The sequence below is a fragment of the Numenius arquata genome, chromosome 3, assembly GCF_964106895.1.
Source record: "Numenius arquata chromosome 3, bNumArq3.hap1.1, whole genome shotgun sequence".
Lineage (NCBI taxonomy): Eukaryota > Metazoa > Chordata > Aves > Charadriiformes > Scolopacidae > Numenius > Numenius arquata.
The window spans coordinates 14,595,870-14,607,745 of NC_133578.1; the positions used below are offsets into that span (position 1 = coordinate 14,595,870).

Below are 11,876 nucleotides of genomic sequence, written 5' to 3' on the forward strand. Positions count from 1 at the left end.
TACTTCAAATCGGATGACTTCAACAGTTTGTCTGTCTTCAAGAAAACTGTCTAGCTCTCAGTCTTGCTCTATTTCTGATAGTTTTATAGTTTTGACCATTAAACAAGCTGAAGGCATCTCCACGACAAGAAGCCACAATTTTTAGGATAGGGAAAGAAACATGTGAGCCAGACCCTGCATTTATTGTATGCCAGTGGGAATTCTGGGCAAAGCACCGAGGTGGCTCTCATCTCTTGCAGGCGTTATCCACTAAAGCTTTATGTAGCTGCAGCATTACATTTCTATAAAAATTAAATTACAAGGATCATTTTCTTTTCAGTTATCTAGACAATTCAGGATAATAAAATAAATAAACCAGTCAAGAAAATATCTCTTTAACCTAGATTGTGTATAAATTTAAACTAGCAACTCATTTTGGTCATTTGCTACTCATACTTCATCCTTTAATCACTTTATCAGACAGAAAGAAAACTTCATTTTTATAGACAATATCTATTTTTATGAGAGCTCATTATTTCATTCACACCTTCACTTCTACAGTTTCTCGGTTTAGACTTCTTATATCCTCATTTCCTAGCAATTCCCAAAATTGTGCGGTCTGCCTCATCTGAGCGGTGCAAGAGAAGCCAGTTAACAAGTTTTCTGAACTCCTCAGAGTTTCAGCTTCAGAGTTGGGGGAGCGTATAAGGCTGTTCGCTGATGCTAGTTACAAAATGATTCACTTGGACTCTTCTGGGCCATGGAATGAACCTGCTTTTCCACATCAGACTGTTCTTCACAGGAAGAGCATGCTCAACCAACATTTTCACCTTTAATTCTGGGGTGCTTGCTTCTATTGTATTCTCAGAACTAGAGCATTTCTAGCACCAGTATGCGGAACTCATATTTGATTTCATGGAAAGCTCCACCTACAGAAAAACAACTGCAATATTATTAGACCTTGCACGAGTATTTTCATGGTCATATATTTGAGTTGTGCTATTCTTACTTGCCAAATAGCATGGCTCACCTTGCAAGCAACAATTACCTGGCAACACACACACGACACAAATCTTTTCCAGGACAAACCACACATTCCCAAAGTTCAGGGAAATCTTAATTAGCACCTGTGATTTCAATTCCCATTTCCCTTATATTGACAGTACTTTACTTCCAGATTACACAGATGGTGACGGAATAGGAGCTTGACTATATAGAGACAGAGGCGTATAAGCCCTTGGCAAGAACACCTCTTTGGAAGGCAAGGGCATCTGTCTTAATACCAGCCAGCCCTCCCTTACTGACACCAATATGCCACAGCAAGTTCAAAGAAGGGTAAATCAGACACAGCATTTAAAGACACATGGAGCTTCTTGGAGAATCCAGCTGTAAGAGTAAAGCAAAGTGCATAACTGCAAAACCCATTAGCATCACCAGGGCTTTACAACCCGAGTACCTTAAATAACAGCACTAGCTGCAGGCACCTTGATGAAAAGCAGCAGTAAGGAGTGGCAAGAGGCAAGCAGATTTCTTAAATTTAATTTTCTTTAAATTGCTACTTGTTGTAAATCTCAAAGGCGGCCTCTGTTTCCTCTCTGCACTCTTTATGTAGTAGCAGCTCCTTAAACCACATAGAACAAGTGGGCCAAGTTCTCTCCGAGAACCTTTCATGGAGTTTAGAGTTGTCTGAAGGAGTAATACGAGGATGAATTGAACTCACAGACTGTGTAAAATAGGAGTTATATTCCAACCTTGAGCCACTACATCACTCAAGCAAAAATCCTCTATCTTGACCTGTTATATTGGATTTATCTGGAAGAGAAGTCAAATAAAATTTAGCCTGAAGCTTTGAAAGCCCCCTGCCTAAAGGTAGTCTCCTTTTACTTCACAGACTAGGAGATTTTGTCAAACTCACAAAGAGTGAAAGAGTGTTCTTTCACAGGAACAATAACCTTAGGCCCTACAACCAGAAAGCACCTGAGGCATCTCATGACTTGAAACTTCCAAGGACAACTGCAAGCGATAGGTGGTGGTCCAGAAAAACATGACACACATTACTTCAGCAGAAATCCAAACATCTTATATATATGGCTTCAGTAATGTAAAGCAACACCAGTGCCTCAGCAGCCAGTATATCAACTTTATGTCACCGTGTGATTCGAAGGGAAAACAGAACTCAGTAATGCTTTGAGCAAACACAGGCATGACAGTTATTATTGTAGCAGATGAAGAAAGGACAAAAACCAGGGCAGAGAGGACACTCAGCACATCTGTGACTGAGAAGATATAAAACAATAGAAGTTTTCTGTAAGAATGACAACAGAGATGAGAAGAGGAAAACCGCTGTGATGTCACCAGTGAGGGCTACTGGAACAACTGCAGTAGAAACACTGAAAAGAGGAAACTACAAAGTCTGAGAACTATCATCTTGGAGATCACATAAAAGCTTCAAGGTGAGGCTATAGTGGAAAGTTTACTGCCCGTGCACTAAAGTCCTTTCCAGAAGATTAGTAATCCTGGGCAAAGCTCCGCTCTGCCAGACAAAACCTTCTTAGGCTAGTCTGAAACAGGAGAATAATCTCCTTTGGCAACTCTTCATCACAGACCTCATCAGTTTCTGCACCAAATGCCAGACTTAGTTCTTATATCTTGCCTTCTTTGACATAAAAGGTGACATACATCTACATGCATTTTTAAATTAAACAAAAATTGTACCAAAGCAAACAGAAAACCCTCTCCTGAACATGCTCACCCCACCTGTGAGAAAACAATCAATGCATGACAGTCATGTTACATACCATCCCTGCTGGGGATTCAAGATACACATGCTGCAGTCACCATGTCATGTAGAGAGCAGAATGAGATTTAAGCAAAATGATGCAGGTGCCAGTAATAATCTGGCCCTATTAGTATAAAATGTAGCATAACTAGTGTGCCCTACTGAAAAATGGTGATTGCAGCGTAAGAATTCACATGGCGCAAGAGCCTACACACAACAGAAACACTGTGGCTTGGTATTTATGTAACAGCACGATACAGAATACCCAGTTTTTTTAAACACCTTTGGGTTGTTCCATAGGAGGAACGGCAAACATATATACAAACACACCTGTTTAAATGATAATGCTCCCAAAACTCTCCTTTGGACATTACCCTTTCCATTTCAGAGCAAAGCAGCAGAACTTCCAGATCAGTGTCTGAGAAGTTCCCCTCCTCAGCGGTCTTGTGATTTGAGATGCACACAGAACAGAGCACTTTTGAAGCGAGTCTTCAATATTTTAAGAGAGAATTCTTTATTCACAGAATGTGCAATAACTCCTTCCGAACTATATACAAAAATAAACCCCGCAATTCTAATGAAGATATAGGAAAAAAAAAGAAAAAAACAAAGCACAGCAGTGTTCCAAGAGAATACATAATTCACAAGTTTAAAATTCAAGCACTCCCCTCCTATGCCTGGAGCTCTCTTAAAATATTAACAATCAAATCTCTTCGGTAAGTGTATGGGGTATACTTTATTCTGAACCAGTACCTTGGGAAAAGGTTACCACTCGGGGAATACATTTTTGTCCCTTGTTTGCCCATCAGACCACGAAGAATCCTGTTGCGGGACAAGATTTTATCATAAAATTCAACCCCACCTCTGGCGTAGTCTTTGGAAACAGTAGCTGCCTTTCTGTCAGCCTTGCAGTCTAGGTGGTAGGTCATGGCATCGTAAGAAACGTAATAGCACATGAGTCCACCAGCGGCAGTTACGAGGTTACAGAGGCTGCGAAGTATCACGGGGCCAGGAGATAAACCCAGAAGTAGCTTTATACCCTTCCCACAGAGAAATGTACCAGCTAAGCAAGTTGGAGCCACAACCGCACTTGCTAAAGGGCTGCCGTTCTGCAGATAGACAACCTCCCTTGCAATGGCAAACTTCTGAGCTTTAAGTGAAAACGTCAGAGCTTCCTTCAAAGCAACACCTTCATTGCTCTCCCAGTCTACTTCCTTGCCATTGATCGCAACAACGTGGTTGACTATTCCTTTTTTATCCTCCGCTGTGCTATCAAAGTTCGGCGGGATGCCCACCAAAGAGCCTGCAGGCAGCCAGGGGATTCCAGCACTCACAGGCTGGAAGCCAGAAGCTGCAAAAGCTCGATAGGAGTCAGTGGACTTCACATCAGTATCTTGAAGGACATCCTGAAAGACACCACAGAGCTTCTGTGAGAGCTCAGCTGGCTGCCCCTCTGACCAGCACTCATGCAACAGTTTGAATGTCTGCTCAGGAAACACATGATAGGAAAGGTCAACGCCAAACAGTCCCACGCAAGAAACGGCCAACAACGTGATCTTGTGCTTCTTTAACCACACAGATGCCTTCCGCAGGAACTGTATTGCCATAGTCAAATCCTAACCTGTTTATAACACAAAATCAAGAATTAAAGTGGGCATAAATGGGTCTCTCATTTCTGAAGCATTAAAAAAAAAAAAAGGCAAAAAATGAGAAGAAGCAGAGCACAATAACCAAAGAAATGTTCTCTCTTTTACATTAACAAAACACAAAATACCTTTACAGAGACACAGTGATACTCATTAATTTTTCGGCCTTGGAACATATGATGATTAATACGAAGAATTAACTTCTCCTTCTCCTCCAGTAAATCAATTTACCGCAGCAAAGACAATAATAAAGCCACCATACTTCCTCCTTCCCCCAGCAATCAATACACATTCTGTATTTACCCAACATACTTGTCTAGTCCTTGCCAGCACAATCCTGTTGCACTCCACTGCAGACACAGACTACAGATACTAAGGCCAGAAAGAGACAATAATTAGATTAATCTATGCTAACCTCCTCTACAGTACAGCTCCAAAAGTTTGAGTCAGTAACCTCAATACTAAATCTGTAACTTGAGCTTGACTACAACTTCCAAAATAGGATCACATTTTGATTTGGAAATTTCAGAAGACAGAATTTTCCTTTAGAGTTTGTTCTAGTAGATAGTCAACCTCACTATTAAAACCACTATTGATTCTAGCTTATTCAGCATAAAGCTATTTTCAGAAAGCAGCATGCTTTCAGTGGCTACTTTTTAAAAAATTGTCTGAAGTAATTTCTCTGGCAAATAGTATGTGCAACCCAGAGCAGAAACTGGAACAGAAATTGTTTCAGGGCAGACAACTATGTTGTGACTCTTTAAATAATCATATAAACTCAAAAACTTTCCAACCTGCCAACTCCTTTAGTTCAAGAGTCCTGCTTCCCTTGGGGAGTATCAGTTCCTTTTACAGTCCCAGCCATATGATGTGCTCTGCCCAGGAAAGCTCAATCTCTTAAAAAAATCCCACTGGCTACAGAATTCTCCCCTAAAATGATGCTACTATGAAGACATAAAAGTGAATTAGGCACCTAAATCCAACAGACATCAGTGAAAATTGGATTCCCCTGTTTCCATTTGCATCTTGCAATGTCTTTCCTTCAGGGCTTTAGCACATGAGCTTCAGAGAATCTTGCTGCAGCTGTTCAAGACATTAGTATTTCCAGCTGTCCCTACAGGAAGCCGAGGTGGCAGAAGGAAACTGCTTTGATACAACAACCAAGGTCCTAGTGTAGAGTACCATCAAAGGTGGGTTTCAGCTATGCTGCTGGGCTTTGTACCGCAGCAGCTGAAACACAGACATATGCTCTCCTCTTCCTCTCATGCTGAACAAGAACCTCCCGCAGAGGGGCAGAGTGGACAACTGGGGGCTGTAACATCATAAAACAGCACCGCATGACATGCCAGGATACACCAGTCATCAGCAACAGCAAATGAGCACTAACCACAGGGAAACAAAAAGGGATTAAATTAAAGGTGGTGTTTTAATGATATGTTATTACTACTCCTTCCTATGAAGCTCTTTCAGGCTGTAAATTCACCAGGGGAAGAACAATCTTGTTTAATGTTTATACTGCACTGAACACGTACTGAGTGCTTAATAAAAACAATGACGCATGTAAGTATACAACAATTTAATATCCATTTCTTAGTGTAATAAGCGGTGGTATTCCTACATTCTGCTGAAGACTGGAGGTGATGATTTGTCTGACAAAATTATTTAAGAAAAACACGCTAAAGAGCCAAGAGCTTGGATGAAACCCAATTTCAGGAGAAAACCTCCTTGATAATAGAGCTAAAAACCAGAAAATGGTAATACTAAACCCAAATTACCTCTTTGGAGTTAACGTCTTGGCAAATCTGGTAGTCTAGACCTGATTGAAAAGGTCATGCCATTTATGGGAGGGGGGCACTTCTAAGGGGATGATTGTATGAAGAATATCACTCGATCCACACGTGAAGCTGAGCCAAGGACTTCCCAAGTTTCTCCCACTTGTGCTGGAGAGAGCCCTCTCATTTGGGCTGGCTAACAGATCTTTTTGAGATTACGAACACTGGAAGGAGAAACCACATCAGCGTGGGGAAGGACAGACTATGCTGAAAACCAGTCTACTCTCCTTTCTTTCATGACCGAATGGTGCTTTGCCAAGCACAGGGGATGCTGAATACTCCTCCTGGTCAGTGACTTGGGATGCCAGGAAGCACACGTGGACAGAACCACAGGCGAACCACAGGGAAGTGGGGCAGGAAGCGCTGTGCTTACCTATACATTTCTCCTCAACAGCCATAGCGGCAGGATATACCCCAATGCATTAACGCTAACTTTTGGGCAGCTTGAGTCATAAAAATTGTAATGGTAGCTAAGTATTTTTAAATTTTTTAAAATTAAATTATCCTTTGTGCAGGTATGGTTTCAAACCCTTGTGGGCTGACACCTCGCAGCCCAGGCTGTGCTCTTGACTGGATGACACCCACCAGTCCCGCCACATGCCTAATGCAAGAATAAGCAAGAAATGCCACAGAATATTCACTGTCTCGTAATAGTCAATAAATAGTCTCACAAAAATAAAAGGAAACTTGCCCTCAATCCCTTTCAGCATTCGTGCTTTCAAATCTTCCCCGGGGGTCAGCGTGGACTCTCAGCTCCTGCAGAAAATCCCACTGCAGCCCTAACCGCATGAGGCATCCTTATTTTTATTCATAAACTTTGTGCGATTTATGTACAAGGCAGGCAACCGGAAACTTCAAGGCAATTTATACGGACCATATCCTGAAAAATTAATCATTTACTTAGTTCCCTTAAAGCCACAACCACGTTTATAAGGTTAGTCTCTCCCAAATGCTGAAATACAATTTGTCTCTATGGTGTTACGGGCGCTCGCTCTCACTTATGTCTAAGAATTTTAATAGCTAAAGTTCAAAACGGGGTTATCTAGGCAGGCTTTGTCCTAACACTAGAATAAATTTAATTTTTCTAATTTCTAGCCGAGGGGGAAGCCCAACTTAAACCACTATCAATCAGGAAAGGGAGGGAGGGCTGGACCTGCTTCCAGGGCTCAGGATTTCAAGGCTCGCTTGTCGAAAAATAAAAACATAAAAGGGAGCGGGGAGGCTGAAAACGCCTTCACGCAAGGGGCGGGCAAGGCCTCTCCGGGCCCAGCGGCCCCCGTCCCGCCCTTTCCCTCCCCGCCATTGCTGGGAGCCCTGAGGGACGGTTCCAGCGGGTTCCTCGCCTCAGACCAAGCCTGGCCTGGCCTCCCCCCGCCCCGCTCTGCTCCCGCACCTACCGAGACTGCCCGCTGTGCGGCCCAGGCGGAGCTCCGGTGGGACGCCCGCCTCCCCGCTGCCCCGCGGCGGGCGGAAGGGGCGGGCGGCGGCGCCATGGCGGGGAGGTGGGTGGTGGGGGGGGGTTGTCCCTTCAGCGGGGAAAGGGAATTGCGATCCATAGCCTGGGATAAATCGGCGGCAGAAATCTCCGTAGGGGGGAGATCCCATCCCTGATGGGAAAAATAACGACACGGACGCCCTGAGGAAGCTCTGGGTTGAGAGAGTTTCTTGGCAGTGCCGCTGGGCTGCGGTGAGGAGGGCGGTGGGTGACAGAGCAGCAGCCTGCGGCGAGCAATGTCCCCAGGGGTACAGCTGCCTTACGTCCAGCCTGGCCCCTGGCTTGTGCTGTCCTTGCGAAACAAGGGCAGAGAACAGCTTAGGATTTTATTTGGGTAGTGGATAGTAGAATATTGGGTTTTGCCTCATTTATAGGAGAGGTACGCGTTGGTGCTCGATGGTTGTTTTAAAATGTCCCTTCACACCAGGCAGTCATGAGGTGACCATTTTTTCATAATCCGAGTGGAAATAATGCTTTGTAGTGGGTTGAGAGCAGAATAGAAATAAAAGCAAGCCATGGTTATTACCTACTTAGATTAATTTCGTCAGATCTTTCTTTGTAGCAGCCCCTGATTGAGGCATCTCTTACCAGCAAAGGTTCCGCTCGGAGCTTTTGGCCTGAGCTTTGCTTTCACATAAAAGGATGGTAAACTGGATATTTGGGAGTTTTCATTCAAATTCAGGTTTTCCTCCAGGACTTATGTGAAAGTATCCTAATGGAGATATTTATCCTATCTTTTTCCTACTAGATGATAGCCCACGTTTTAGGAATGCTGGTGCTGAACAGGCCTGGTTAGGCATAGCCAGCATCCCTCCTTGTTGTGAGCAGAGGTTGTTAATGACAGCCTTGGTTTTAGCTTCCGATAAACAAGTTGATAATTGCTAAGAAAACACACTCCTTCAGGAGAGGCCATGATTCTACCCTCAGGTTACAGTTTTATGCAATATGGCAAGGCAGATGAATGATTTGCTGCCACCCAAAGGGAGAAGGCAGAGGAAAGATCCCACCTTCCCCACCTCTCTCTCTCCCTCTGAACCTGTTTTTACCTGATCTGGCATCCATCAGACCCTCTTTGTGCACAGCTTTTAACTCAATATCAGTAGAAAACACAGGGACAAAAGGGATCATTTTCTATCAGGTTTGCAAGCTGAATGGGATCATTGAAAAGTCTGAGAAGTGCCAGGAATGTAACAAGGTTCACCTCCGCCTTCATATCCACAGAAAGCTGTTACAGCCATGGGTCTGCAGCCTTGGCATGTGGCTTCATCCTGTGCCAAAACTTATGATTTGTAAGGTGGCATTGATAGTCATACTTCATACAGATATACAAAGAAAAAGTGCATGCGGGTGAGGATGGACAACTGGAGTCTGAAACACACAGTGTCATGATGGATTTTGAAAGTCTCAGAGTGACTACGACTTACTATCCTCCTGGTGAACACGGAGGGAGGGTTGGATGGGCTTGCGCAGCCTGACTTTCTCAAAAGTGCTTCTGCCTTCAGTACCAGCTGGAGATGTCTAGAAACCAATGGTTTTTTACAGAAAAACTCATGAGGCTGGCAGAGCACTGCATTTGCTCTATGCTTTTAAGAGCTTTATAATAAGTATAATTGAGAAAAGTAGAGACCCTAACTTTACTAATCACCACATTGGTATGATTCTGGTTTCGAGAAGCAGCTGTTACAGCAAGGAAGGTGAAAAAAGACTGAAATGCACGCTAATTATGTTGCTTATATAAGCACATCGTAACAGTCAGGGAACAAGGGACACAGACCACTTTTAAATTAGCCTGCTAGGTGGTGCTATAGGACATGCTCTAAGTTACTCATCGAAAAATATATTACAGTTGTCTGGCGTTTTACCAAAAGACATATGGATGTCTACCATCACCTGCCTCTAACTTACAATTTCATATATTAAGTCTTGTTGCTATGTTAGCAAAAAGGTTGATTTTTAAGTACAGAACTGAAAGTCATTGACTTCTCTTAACGATTTCTGTCCTCTCACAGTCTGTTTTGCTTATGTGATCTCCAAAGTAAATGTTGTCAGTCAGTGAACATCCAGCAGTCTGAGATATAAACATTTCTTCCCCAACCTCTTCTTCCTCTATGGAGTCTGTTTATCTGCCCTTTTATACAAGTTTTGGGGTAATCCAGACTCCAGACATAAGCTTTAATGGAGGGTAGCATGAAGAGCCTTGCAATTCTAGCCCAAGTTTATGCAATGTTGCATGTCCCAAGCAATTCTTCATGTAGTCTGATTCTTGCAGGCATCAGATGGGAGAGACATTGGAGGATTCTGAGACTAGGAAAAGGTACTGTGCTAGTCTATGACCAAAGAGTAACATCGATAGCAGGAAGAGAGAGATTATGAAGTCTGCAGGACAAGGATCATCTGCTAATTATCTACGGAAGCAATCATGAAAAACAAGGGACTGGATAGTGTAGACATTAGGGGTTTCTACAAGAGCGTTTGTCTAATTAAAAACACAAGGACAGAGAAGAAGTCTGATGAGTAACAGAGGAAACGTTAGAGCGCAAAGAGATCCTGAAGTGAGATGTGTTGGCAGATGTGGGGAAGACCTCGTTGTGAAGGAAGGGCGTCAGCCTGGTTTTTGGTGCAGCTACCTGGGCCGCTTTTCCAATGTTGCTGAGCAAAGTGCTTCAGTAATGAGTGCTGAGTGCGTGGAGGAACAGTGCAAGGCTCTTAAGCAAAACCTATACCTAGAAAGTGCCTGTATTAAGGTGACTTAAAATGACCTGTGCTGGAAGTACCTCCAACTCAGCAGACAATGCACTGAAAACTGATGTATTAAGTGACCATTAAGGTTCTTGACAGGTGTCAAAAGGTCAAGCCTGGTCATCTTAACTGCACTGAAGGGGAAGAAGAGCTTGTGGCAAAATGGCTTTCCAGCCTGTCACGCTGAGCAAGATGCACATCTCCATATTGCAGCTAATAGCAAAATTACAGTGGGGTCGAAGCGTACACAGCATTCAGCAAAAGCATGAAGGTGCAGCTGATGAGATCTCAGCAGTTCCACTTGCTGAAAAAGGAAGACATTGGCCAATATTGATAATATTTCCTTGCATGTCCCATTCCCACTGCTCCTCTTATAGTTTCATCCCAGATGGAACATTTGCCTTGTCCAGCTGATGTGGGATACAACTGCAATTTTTGCCTGTACGCTAGGGTTTTTCTACAGGCTCAGAAATCCCAGGTTAGGATCCACATTTTCTCTCATGTTAAGCTTTGGCTGGAATGCCAAAAGCTCTGCCAGTCTTATTCTGACAATCAAAGCCATGTGTAAAAAGTAGTAGGATAAAAAGTTTCCTGTCTCCTTGTTAAGCCTTTTCTGTAGAAAAAGATGATCTATTCCCAACTATTTATCTTATTCCTGGGGCATACATATGTTCTTAAATACATACCCTGTGCTACCCTCTCAAGAGGGGCAATATATAGGCAAGTATAATAAAGGATGAGCATTCAGAAACATAGACGTGGGAATAGAACAGGGAATTGTTTCTGGTCTCAAATCAGACCTTCACACCCCAGTATTCAAGGAGAAGTGAAAAGGTGGCTAATTGTGTTGTTGGGATTGGCAGGTATATAGATCAAAGCAATCAAAGTAAAAGAAAGAGTCTTTAGAGGAGCTGGGCAGATATTTTCTTCCCAAGGTCCACAGCTCGGAACTGGTCAGGGATCAAAAGCTAATGTTTTAGAGGGCAGAAAAGAGGCTGTGAGGCATTTGGCTGGCTACATAGCTTATTTTGTGGGACTGACTTCTGTTTCCACTCAAACACCCTTGGCATTAGATTTTGAAGTATTCCTCTGCTGGTCCAGATCTGCCTAAAACGCAGGAGACCTCTTTGTGGTGGCCAGTATGGGAAAGGGAAAACATACAGGTGATCATATTTTTATCACTTTACTACTGTATTTTCAGATCCTGGGACTAATTATACAAGCTCTCTCAGCTCTAGCTGGATATACCAGAAGTTGATGATAAAGTGTGAGCATCTTGTGCAGTAAAATCCTTCTCTCAAACAGGACTCTTTAAGTTTAATCATCGTAAAATCTTTGATCTGAATGTACTTTGCAATCTCTGCTGAGGCTACCAGACACATGTCCAGGTTAACATGGATGCTGGT

The 11,876-nt window shown here is 43.1% G+C and overlaps 1 protein-coding gene across 1 annotated transcript; it reads right to left on the bottom strand.

Moving 5' to 3' along the window:
- Window positions 1-3,259: 3,259 nt before the first annotated feature.
- On the bottom strand, window positions 3,260-7,696 carry TMEM177 (transmembrane protein 177). The gene is made up of 2 exons (XM_074145789.1): window positions 7,634-7,696; window positions 3,260-4,379 (listed from the first exon to the last, which is right to left on the bottom strand). The coding sequence occupies exon 2, from the start codon at window positions 4,363-4,365 to the stop codon at window positions 3,430-3,432; it is 936 nt and encodes a 311-aa protein (XP_074001890.1). The 5' UTR covers window positions 4,366-4,379; window positions 7,634-7,696; the 3' UTR covers window positions 3,260-3,429.
- Window positions 7,697-11,876: the final 4,180 nt, after the last annotated feature.